This window comes from Scyliorhinus canicula, chromosome 1 (genome assembly GCF_902713615.1).
Source record: "Scyliorhinus canicula chromosome 1, sScyCan1.1, whole genome shotgun sequence".
In the NCBI taxonomy this organism is placed as follows: Eukaryota; Metazoa; Chordata; class Chondrichthyes; order Carcharhiniformes; family Scyliorhinidae; genus Scyliorhinus; species Scyliorhinus canicula.
The window spans coordinates 221,218,566-221,230,959 of record NC_052146.1 but is presented as its reverse complement, the minus strand read 5'-3'; the positions used below and the strand labels follow the sequence as shown (position 1 = coordinate 221,230,959).

The 12,394-nt window shown below is 42.5% G+C and overlaps 1 protein-coding gene across 2 annotated transcripts in view; it reads right to left on the bottom strand.

The window, feature by feature from the left end:
- Positions 1–614: 614 nt before the first annotated feature.
- fndc1 (fibronectin type III domain containing 1) overlaps positions 615–12,394 on the bottom strand; it is a 251,208-nt gene continuing 239,428 nt past the window's right edge. For both annotated transcript variants that reach the window (XM_038808240.1, XM_038808250.1), the window contains 2 exons: positions 9,462–9,584; positions 615–2,848 (listed from right to left, as the gene is read on the bottom strand). In XM_038808240.1, coding sequence (XP_038664168.1) covers positions 2,718–2,848; positions 9,462–9,584 — 254 coding nt within the window. In that variant the 3' untranslated portion in view covers positions 615–2,717. The remainder of the gene's footprint in view (positions 2,849–9,461; positions 9,585–12,394) is intronic.

Genomic DNA, 12,394 nt, shown 5'->3' with positions numbered 1-12,394 from the left:
GAGCGGAGAATCGCCCCCAGGGCCTTTATTCTTTGGAGCTTGGAAGAATGTGAGGTTATCTCGTTCAAGCATGCAAAATTATCTCAGAGTTCCACAGGGTAGATGCAGGATGGATGTTAAGGATGTTTCCCCTCCCTTGGGGCAGGTGAGGGGTGGGGGAGGGCGAGAACCAGTCTTAAATAAGATGTCAATCCCTCCCCACGTTTTTGATTTCCTCTCACAGAATACCCTGGGATCAGCAGCCCCTGTGGGGTACCCACTCTACCTCAGGAGATTTGACCATTCGCAATCCTCACCCTGTTATCAACCTCCCACTCCACACCCGCTGGGATCAATTTCCCTTCACCATCCCTAACCACGACACCAACAACTTTGGCACAGACCTACCTGGTCCTGGTCACTGATCAGTTTCCACTCCAACTGGAAGCAAAGCCCAATAAGGCTGATGTTCAGCTGGGGAACTGACCGATGATGTCATCCAATTCCTGTGGAGAGTTTTCAGGCCTTTCTGAAATCCTGCACCTGCAGGTCAAGTAAGTTAAGACCCAGGCCTTAGCGTTAAAAATGCTGCTGAGCGTTGTGGATCAAATGAAAGACAAGCTTAACGCACAAAGTGTTGTGATGCAAAACAAGTTTAAATGACGTGATATCAATTCAACAATTAGAGCCAAAAGCACAAGATACATTTCTGATACCAGACATAGGTTGCTTATGAAACCCAAAGACTGCATACAATTAATTTGCACAAATTCATTGTTTTAGTCCAGTTTATAGTGAAAACATTCCTCCTTTGCCCTAACATGCAAACCATTATTTTCAGCTGATCTCATTTTTAAAGTATAGATTTTTTACAGGTGCTACAGGTAACAACAGACTGACACAATTGTTGGTTAAATGTGTGGTTCTGTATACAAAGCCACAAGATTTACAAGTTGGAAAAGCAAAAAAGCATGCGTTTGAAATTCCCAAATTCCATTTAAATATGCTCTCCAAACAGGCCTTTTTACTATAGAATACACAATATATTTTTAAAAATTATATTTTTAAAGGGGTTTACTTTGTATATTTAATCAAAATAACATTCAATAAAAGGCACATCAGATCATGAGGCGAAATTCCCTGATCCCAAGCTCCCAGTGAGAAGCCATATTTTAAAGTGTAAATGGGAGAACTAGTGCTACATGTGTTGTAGCTTTATCATTGACTGCACCCCCATTGAGTGTGGCTACTTGCTGGGAACTGCAATTAGCAAATTCATTCTCAAATATTGATTTGTTTTTTGCGCCAGCGCAATGGATTAACATGCAAGGAGTTACGCGTGATACTACTTCACAACATTGTTTTATTTGGTGCTGTTTCAAAACACCATAAATTCATTGCGCCTGCGCAAAAAAACGATGGCTTAAAATACTGCGCAAGCACTAAAAAAAATGCAGCAAGGAGATTATGCAGCAATGTATCAAGTAAAACTCCCTTTACTCTGCTGCAATAGTTTCAAAATCAAGCCCAATCTATCCAGAACATTGTTTTCACAAAACAATTTGTATTTTTTCGAATTCTTTCCAACGTAATGGACTTTCACAGATGTGAAAAATACACTTTGAAAATACTTTGAACTTTTTGAGAGTTAGCTGGAAAATGTTAAATAGAAATTAGCACCACATAAGCAGTTTATCAAGATTGGCATGTGGAAATGGGTTTCAATTTCAGACTGTGGACTGAAAATATTGGTGAAAGGAAGTGATGGAATGTCAAATCCCAATGTTCGTATCTGGCCAATGATGGATTTGGACACGGATCTTCAGTGTTGTGTTCAGTGTAGGGTCACAATGCAATATAGTCTACGGTAGGTCTTCAAAAAATGTACAGTTCATAATAATCTTTATTAGTGCCACAAGTAGGCTTACATTATCACTGCAATTAAGTTACTGTGAAAATCCCCGAGTCGCCACATTCCGGCACCCGTTCAGGTACACTGAGGGAGAAAATAGAACGTCGATGACAGCACGTTCACAATCCAGCATTGCAGGGAAGATAAAGCAGAGCTCGATTTGCCTGAGACTTGCCATTTTTAAAACTGGAAATATGTCAATATTCACAACTAATCCTAATGATGAGAAGAGATCACATACCATGTTGATTAACAGAAGGACAGCAGCTACAGAAATGGATTCGGCAGTGGAAACATTGAAAAGGAAGTTCAACTGTGGCAATTGTTAAATGAGAATATTTTATAAAGCACTATTTGAATTTTGTCTCACAGCTCAACATTCTGTAACAAAATATTTCAGTACAATGCTCTGTCAGAGGTTTATCTTGAGAAATGCATGAGCCTAGTTCATGGAGGCTGCTCTAATGCCCAGGTGGAACTTCTGGAGGGCGTTGTTCTGCCTCATGTCAGCACAGCATTTATTTGTTAACTCGATTCCTTACCTACAGGTAGAAAATGGAGCCACCACAAGTGAATGCAATGATATAGGGCATGTTTATTTTAAGCCCTCGTCCTCCATTTATATATATATATAAAAAGGATATGCTGTATATTCCAGTAAGACTGTAGTAGAAGCAATAGTTGAAATTGCGTGAAAATCATCTTGCTTATTCGACACATTGTCCAATATTCTATAGCAAGGAGTTCAGTCAGTACTCTGTCAATTCAGTTAAATGCAAGTCAAGTTGTTAAATCTTCCACAAGCAATCTCAAAAGATTCATTTTGTTACCATTTTCCAGGAATAGGTACTCCACATTCATACCAACCCACGTAGTAATTGGAAGTCCCGCCAAACCTCCCAAATCCACCAATGAGGCCAAATGTCACTGGCTCTTGACGGTAACTTCGATAATAACCTAAAAAAATTCATTACGAGGATCAGTTATTGAACAAAGTCAGTAATAGATCAGAAAAAAAAGCAATCAAATCGAAGTCTTAATTCTTTACAAAAGCAGGATATGACAGCTACTTGAAACCAGGAATAAAAACGAAAAGTGCTGGAAATGCTCTGAAGTCTTGGCAACATCTGTGAGAGAAAAACAGAGTTAGCATGTCAAGCAAGTGATAGGTTCTGAACAAAGGTCATGCAAACCTGCCATGTTGGGCAAGATTCTCCATATCACTGCAGCAGGATTCTCCGGTTCCGTTGCAATGAATGGGAGTTTTGGCTGAGTGGCAAATTCGCACTCCTCGCAACAGAGAACCCTGGCCATTCATTCTATTTTTCTCTCCGCAAAAGCTGTCTGACTTGCTGAGCATTTCCAACATTATTTGGTGAAATAGGAGAGGGTGGAAAAAGCACAAATGGAAGGCCATTAGTAGGATTGAGGACCAGAAAGATAAAATGACAAAAGAGTTGGTCATGTAATGAAGAAATAAACTGTTATATTTCTTTGTTGCCACGAAGAGAAAAGGAATGGACATATCCACACACTGGAATCTTATAAACCACGATGACAGGTTTATTAAGGGTGTTGCTCATACAATCAAGGTGGTGGTCTGCTCAAAGCCCACGCACACATTCTGCTGATGTCACTACACATCACGCAGGACCAGCAAGAATTGTATTCCCAGATAAATAACATCTCGCCCTCTTTACTTCAATAGTGCAACAACAACAGTTAACAATTATACAACAGATGAACTGATATACATCTATACAATTCAATAAGACAGTCTATGTGGTGGGCATCCATTCCTTTTTGATAGAATTTGGCTTTCTTGAATTTGACTACAGAAGTGTCCTCATTCCTTTCTGTAGCTGGTACTTCTCGAGTAGTTATTTCAGTATCTGTCAGTATAGTCCTCGGAAATAGAATCTGAACTCATCACAGTCTCTGGTCTCCATTACAGAAGAGAGTTGTCCAGATCTTGGAAAGGTAGAACCTTTTAAGATATTTCTGAAAATTCACTTTTGAAGTAACTGATCAGCATGAATTCACCAAACTCTTTCATCATCCGTCTGTACGCTATATGATATAGGATCATAGCTGGTACCTATTTCTCATTGGTGGTGCATCTCCCTCTCTGGTTGAATACTCGCTTATTAGAGATTTTCTCCCTCCTAGCAACTTGTGCTTTCTGGTGCGGTTTGACAATCTCTGAAGTATCAAGTGGAGTTATCAGGTCAAACTGTTCGTAGTTTCCTCTTAAAGAACAGCATTGCTGTTAAACATTGCTTGGTAGCATGTACATTGTTCCGATAAGATATTAGAAATTTGTTTACCCTTCTTGATATTGTCCCCTGTTCCTTCGATGCTTTGATACAATGCTTTAATGATTGCACAAAACATTCAGCCAATCCATTAGTAGCATGATCATATGGGGCTGACTTGATATGGTGAATACTGTTCCCTTTCAAGTTGTCCTCACACTCCTTTGAAGTAAACGGCGTACCATTATCACTGTAATCTGCTCCGATCTTCCAAATCTTGCATATGTTTCCTCTAGTTTTTCCAAGGTGTGCTCGGTCATCGTTGACTCCATTTTCGCAATTTCTGACCATTTCGAGTGTGCATCCACAATCACTGAGAACACGTGCCTCACCAGTCGACCAGCATAATCAATGTGTATTCTCGGCCATGGCTGAGTCAGCCGTTCCCACGGATGTAATGGTGGAGCGTTCCTTAGTTTTGCACAAGATTGGATTTGCCCAACTTTTTTTTCAATTTGATTATCTAATCCTGGCCACCAAAAATATCTTTGTACTAACTCCTTCATCCTCACCGCACCAGGATGTACCTCATGCAGATGGTCAAAGACTTGCAACGGCAATCATGGTCAAGCATTTGCATGCTGCTCGGACATGCGATACTGAATATTCGAAATGTGTGCCAACAATATCAATGACCATCTTTGCAATCTACCAGCTGCCAAAGAAGGTCTACCGTTCTACGGCCCAAAGATTGTGGTCAAAGGGCAATGATCAATCAAGAGGGTAAAATGATGCCCATAAAGGTAATGATGGGCCCTTCTTACACTGAAAATTATTTTAAAACAATAACTCTCAGGTTGTGGCTCTGTAACTTCAGGGTAGCTTCTAAATTCCCCAAGTGTTCCTGCTCACTTGAATTATGATGAGTATGTCATCGAAATAACACTGCACTCCATTCAACCCATTTAGTGTTTGATCCAAGGATCTTTGAAAAAGAGCAGGCGCCGATGCTATTCCTTAAGGCAGTCTTCTATAACGAAACAGACCTTTATGTGTTATGATGAGGAATAGTTGTGGCTGTGATTTGACAGCTACATTTATCTGCAGATACGCCTTGATGATCAATTTTACTGAATTTCTACCATCCAGGAACTCCAGCAAACAAATCTTAAATCAGCGGCAATGGATAATGATCTACGCATAAAACTGTGTTAATAGTAGGTTTTAAATCTCCACAAATTCTCACTGAGCCATCATGTTTTAATACAGGAATGATTGGTGTTGCCCAATCACTTGTAGCAACAGGTTCAATGACTCCTGTCTTTACTAATCTTTCTACTGCTTCTTCAACTTTAGGCTTAGTGGTACATGGTATGGTTTGAGCTTTGAGGCATTTGGGTATGCTGTCTGGCTTGATTTATAGATGTAGCTCAACTCCGGTCATTGTGAATCTTCAAACACCTTCTCCCACTTCTTCAGAAGTTGTTGCAAATTACTCATTGAATCCATTAATTAATTGACTGTTTCCAGTTAAGCCAAAACTTAGCCAACTATGCTCTGCCAAATAGAGTAGGAAAGTTCCCATGGTTAAAGTTCCCACGGCAACTTCCCTATCCGCCTATTTGCTTCTACTTTCACCGTACCTTTAATGGTACAATCTCATTAGTGTATGTCCTTAGGATCACATTTGACAGTTTAATGGAAGATGCTTCAGCTTTTGATGATAAATTATCTCAGGCATAGCACTACTGCTGCGCTCATATCCACTTCCACTTAAATTTCATGACCGTCAAGTTTTGGATATGTCCAAAAACATTAATGCCCTGCAGTAAAAAAACACCTACCTTTAGTTCTTGCTGTAGCTCGGTTTCACTGTCTTTTGAGTGAACTTGAGCTTCATCCACTAATTTGTTGACAGAACTAGATTGTTTACTTCTGTTGTTCTTCTTGTTCATTCTTGGTGTAGGAGATGTTTTCTGAGCCCAAGGCGCCTTGGCATTTTGGCCCTTTTTGCCATAGTTCTTGCATGTATTCGATGTCTTACAGGATCCCCAGACTGAGTGCGACCTGTGTGCAATATTGACATGTTTGCCCCTTTGCAGCCCTGTTCCTTGAGGTATCCATTTTGTGCATCTTCACTCCAGCCCCTATCTGTGAAGCTTTTCTCGTAGCAAGCTCCCTAGATGTGGCAACATCCACAGCAGCTTTTAGAGTTTTAAATCATTCATTGTAAGCAACTTCCTCTGAATAGCTTCACTTTGTTACCCACAAACCAGCCTGTCTTGAAGAGTATCATCAAGTATTGTACCAAATTCACAACATCTAGCTAATCTTCTTAAAGATGTTACAACAGGCAGCACGGTAGCACAGTGGGTAGCACAATTGCTTCACAGCTCCAGGGTGCTACGTTCGATTCCGGCTTGGGTCACTGTCTGTGCGGAGTCTGCACATCCTCCCCCGTGTGTGCGTGGGTTTCCTCCGCGTGCTCCGGTTTCCTCCCACAGTCCAAAGATGTGCAGGTTAGGTGGATTGGCCATGATAAATTGCCCTTAGTGTCCAAAATTGCCCTTAGTGTTAGGTGGGGTTACTGGGTTATTGGGATAGGGAGAGGTGTTGACCTTGGGTAGTGTGCTCTTTCCAAGAGCCGGTGCACACTCGATGGGCTGAATGGCCTCCTTCCTGCACTGTAAATTCTATGATAACTGTAAAATACTTCCACCTTCTTTCTGACTACGGCAGTGGAATCAAATTTTCTTGTAATCAATAATGGTTTAGGAGAGAAATGTCCCTCTAAGATTTTCATTAATTCACAGAGAGACTTCTCTCCTGGTTTTGCTGTTCCATAACCTTCATCAAATGTGGCCTATGTGTCTGTTTCTCCCACCACTTTTGGATCCTGTCTCCTAGGGTCCATACCTCTTCCCTTCAGACTGGTTTGGGAAATATGGTGCAAACAATTCCGTGAACAAGCAACTAGGCATTTTTTTTTCCTTCTTGCCTGCATATTTTGACTTATGGCCCCAGCAGTGGCCTATGCAGAGTCGGCAGACTTCATTCCCTGCAGGCTGTATAGCTTTGCCACACGCGTGGTCCTTACAGCCCAGGCAACATTCGTTTCTGGCAAACAGGTCTTCCCACCTACCGGTCTTCTGACTCACAGTTTCTATTTAAAACTTTTGGTAAACCTTTACATTTGATGGCAGTACTTTGCTTAACATCTGTGTGCGTGCGCGTGCCAACGCGCGAGAGTCCGGTCCTGAGACTCTTCTGTTGCTCCTGATGCCGTCTCACAATTAGTTGACAAAAATCTTCTTTCCTTTTTATGCCTCAATCCTTGTCGGCAGTTTTCTCTCCTGTTATATATACGTTGCCGCTAAGAGAAAAGGTATGGAGGAGCCCACACTCTGGATTCTTGCAAAACACCACGAGAGGTTTATTAAAGGTATTGCTCATACAATCAAGATGGCGATCTATCCAAAGCCCGCACAAACACTCTACTGATGTCACTACACATCATGTGATGCATAACCAGCAAGAATATATTCCCAGGTCCATAACAGGAACAATATATGGAGCTTTGTGTGGCAAACTGAAATGTTACAGCCCAAAAGCAAAAACAAGAGAAAACAACAGTAAGGCCGATTTATACAAAGGAATTACGCAAACTAAATGGGGCAGAAATTAGGGTCCAAAATTGTTGGACTCAACATTGAGTCCAGAAAGGTGTAAAATATTTAATTGTAGATGAGGCACTATTTCTCAAGCTTATGTTGAACTTCATTGGAACAGTGCAGTAAGCAGAGGACACATAGGTCAGAGTGAGAGCAAGATGGAGATTTAAAATGTAGACCCCAGGACGGTCAGCTCAGGGTTATTCTTGTGGACTAAGTGGAGGTGTTACTCAGAGCATTTACCCAAACTGTATGTTGTCTCCCCAGTGGAGAGCAGACTATATTGTGAGTGGCAAAGACAGTGTATCAAATTGATAGAACTACATGTAATGCTCTGTTTTATCTGGAAGGAGTGGCTAGGGCCTTGGGCATTGAGGAGAAAAGAGGTAAAAGGGCAGGTATTGCATCTCTACCTTGATCTCATGCTGATCTCTCTGTCTTCAGCCCCCTGCAGTTCTTCAATGAACAATACCTCGCCTTTCAACTAAGTACCTTATAGCCTTCTGGACTCAAAAATGTCAAACCTTAATCTCTGCCCCCATTTTGTTTCCTTTTCTTTGCATATTTTGGTCTTGGTCTACTTTATCTCTTTGTTTTGCTTTAGGGCACCAGCCATTTATCATTCTGCCTTTCACACCTCCTCGAAACCATTGTTTCACGTTTTAAAAAAATTACCACTTCCTTTGACTGTGTATGACCAACTGTCTTGTCATTTAATCTCTTCTGTCGTTTACTCTATCACATTAACCTCTGTTCTTTTTCCAATCTCTCCCATTTCACTTGCATAAAAGCTAGGACATTTTTAACTGTTTCCTGCTCTGATGAAAAGTCATTGACTTGAACATATTCATTCTGTTTCTCGCTCCGCAGTTATTGCCTGACCTGCAGAGTATTTTCAGCACGTTGTTTTTACTTCAAATTGCTTTAGAGTTCGAAAAACTTAATTGAAGTGTTGAGACCTGACTGAAATGAGTTTGGTTTGTTTCCACACAGTTTCATCTTAAATTCGCCACCAAACTCATCATTATTTACCATTACTTTGACTCTGCCGTTGAAGCTTTTCCATTTTTGACTCTGGTCATCTAAAAACGTGAGTAATTTCAAAGCCGAAGATTGATGATGATCGCTAAATTTATATCGAAACCATTCCAGATCATCAACTAAACACGGGCATACTACCCAACCCATCATCTTTCTCGGGTCAGACCATATCTAATAATAATAATCTTTATTAGTGTCACACTTTGCTTATATTAACAATGCAATATCTACTGTCACTCTGCAGGGTTGGTCACCCAACAGAGAGGACTCAGCTAGCAAAGATGAATGTCTATCGTGCATGAAGAGCAGGGATAAAACATGAACATATAAACTCTCCATTCTAATGCAAATTGTATCTAACAACCATTAAGTATTCTAACAAACACAGAAATACAACGTTTAAACATCCTCATAAGTTGTAACAATTATTTATACTAACGTCACCCAGTGAGGGGTAACTAATAAAACATTTTAAATAATGGGTCAAAATCGCAGATTAACGGTTGGAGACAAACGGACCCAAGAGTTAAATGTTTCGGCCACCATTGCATCTGGATATCACTACACGCCAGATCATTGTAATTTAGAGCATTCTCCGATTACCTGGGATGATATGCAGGGATTCCGGATATGTGTGCGTTCCTGTCCTTCCTTCCATGAAAGAATCAACAAACTGGCAATGGTCCTCCCCTTTCCCCCAAGCGTCACCAATGCTGTAAAATGTATCTGAAAATGATAAAGTACAGGTGAAGGCTTCATTCACTACTCATGTGGCAGAAACGTGTTAAACTCAATTTAGTTGAACTGAAACAGTCAAACCAAGGCTAAAAAATGTTCACAGCCCAGTAATTTTCACAAATGCGGTTTCTGTATGAAGATGTAGGATTTGTTTATTGTCACGTGTACAAAGGTACAGTGAAAAGTATTGTTCTGCATGCAGCTCAGAGAGATCATTCCGTACATGAAAAAATATTTACAATAGGGCAAACATAAAATACACAATGTAAATATGTAGACATTCGCCCTGAGGGGGTCGGTACAGGGGTTCTTTAGGAGGTGGCAGCCTTTCCTCGACTTTCTGGCTCAACGATAAGGAACTAGGTCAGCAGCAGCAGCAACCCGGGGGGGGGGGGGGGGGGGGGGGGAGTTTCAGGGGGGTATTGTTTAAGCTAATTTGATTATTATTAATTTATTTTGTTGTTTGGGGGGGGGGTTCGTTATATGCGTTGTTACGGGTGCCGGGGGGGTGTTGATTATTGTTATTATTATTATTGTTCCGTTGCTATACATTTTTCAAAAAAATTCAATAAAAAATTTTTTTTTTTAAAAAGTAAATACGTAGACACAGGCATCGGGTGAAGCATACGGAGTGTAGTATTAATCAAATCAGTCCATAAGAGGGTCGTTTAGGAGTCTGGTAACAGCGGGGAAGAAGCTGTTTTTGAATCTGTTAGTGCATGTTATCAGACTTTTGTATCTCCTGCCCGATGGAAGATGTTGGAAGAGTGAGTAAGCCGGGTGGGAGGGGTCTTTGATTATGCTGTTCGCTTTCCCAAGTCTTATGACTGGAATGGGGGTTGAAAGCTTGCTACTCTTAATACAAGCTCAGCTCTTAATCCCATCTGTGCCATCATAGGAGGGGACAAAACTTGATGTTTCCATGCAAGAAATGAGTGAAGAAGTAAAGTGATCCACCCTTTACAGCTTGTGTATTTTTTTTTTTTTTATAAATGTTTTTATTCAGTTTTCGTATTTTATATTGAACAAATTACAAATTGTTAGGAGAGAGAAAAAAAAAACAAACAAAAACAAACACGCAAAAATTAACACACATATTTACAGGTAAGCATCTTCGTAGTAGTAACTGCGCCCCCCCCCCCCCCCCTCCCCCCCTCAACATGTTTATTTAGCTTGGTTTTGGGCCTTAGCTAGCCATCGAACCCCCGTAACGAACCTGTAGCCCCCCCCCCCCCCCCCTCCCGCTACCTTCCCCCGACTATTCTTCCTCTTGTACATTGGCCACAAATAGGTCCCGGAACAGTCGCATGAATGGCTCCCACGTTCTGTGGAAGCCGTCGTCCGACCCTCGGATGGCAAATTTGATTTTCTCCATTTGGAGAGATTCCGAGAGGTCGGACAGCCAGTCCGCAGCTCTGGGCGGTGCTGCTGACCGCCAGCCAAACAGGATTCTACGGCGGGCGATCAGGGAGGCAAAGGCAAGGGCATCCGCCCTCCTCCCCAGGAATAGATCTGGCTGTTCTGAAACCCCGAAGACCGCCACTATCGGGCATGGCTCCACCCTCACTCCCACCACTTTGGACATTACCTCGAAGAAGGCTGTCCAGTACTCCACGAGTCTGGGGCAGGACCAGAACATGTGGGCGTGGTTGGCCGGGCCTCTTTGGCACCGTTCACATCTGTCTTCCACCTCCGGGAAGAACCTACTCATACGGGTTCTTGTTAAGTGGGCTCTATGTACCACTTTTAGTTGCGTCAGGCTGAGCCTTGCGCACGTGGAGGTGGAGTTGACCCTATGCAGTGCTTCGCTCCAGAGTCCCCACCCGATCTCCATCCCCAGGTCGTCCTCCCATTTCCTCCTTGTTGCGTCCAGTACGGTGTCGTCCCTATCTACCAGTCGGTCATACATGTCACTACAGTTCCCTTTCTCTAGGATACTTGCGTCCAGTAGGTCTTCCAGTAGTGTCTGTCGTGGCGGTTGTGGGTACGTCCTTGTCTCCTTTCGTAGGAAGTTTTTGAGCTGCAGGTACCGTAGCTCGTTCCCCCCAGCTAGCTGAAATTTCTCTGTCAGTTCGTCCAGTGTTGCGATCCTGTCGTCCGTGTACAGGTCCCTGACTGACAGTGTCCCCCCGTCCTGCCTCCACCTTTTGAAGGTGGCGTCGGTCAGTGCTGGTTTGAACCTATGGTTGTTGCAGATGGGAGCCCTGTTCGACATTTTGGTCAGGCCAAATTGCTGCCGCAGTTGGTTCCAGGATTGGAGGGTGGCTGTCACCACTGGGCTGCTGGAGTGTTTTTTGGGTGGGGATGGGAGTGCTGCCGTGGCGAGGGCCCGGAGGGAGGTTCCCATGCAGGAGGCCTCCTCCGCACGCACCCACTCAGCTTCTGGCTCCTGGATCCATCCCCTTACTCGCTCGGCTGTTGCTGCCCAGTGGTAGAATTGTAGATTCGGGAGGGCTAACCCTCCCCTGGTTTTTGTTTTTTGTAAGACCTTCTTTGGGATCCTAGCATTTTTACCCCCCCATACGAACGCCATGATGAGTTTGTCCAGCGCTTTGAAAAAGGCCTTGGGGATGCAGCTTGTGTATTTTGGCTAGAGATGCTAACAGGCTTGGGAGATCCTGAAAAAGTAATTTGAAGAGGATTCAAAATCCTCCACAGAAATCTGCATGGTGTAATTTTTCTATGCACAATTGTGTGTGAACTAACAGAGGAACGGGTTAAAGCACTGGCTAACTCAGAACCCCCACCCATATTTACAATGTTATTTTAGTAACAGTTTTAGGCACGCTGAGACTTTT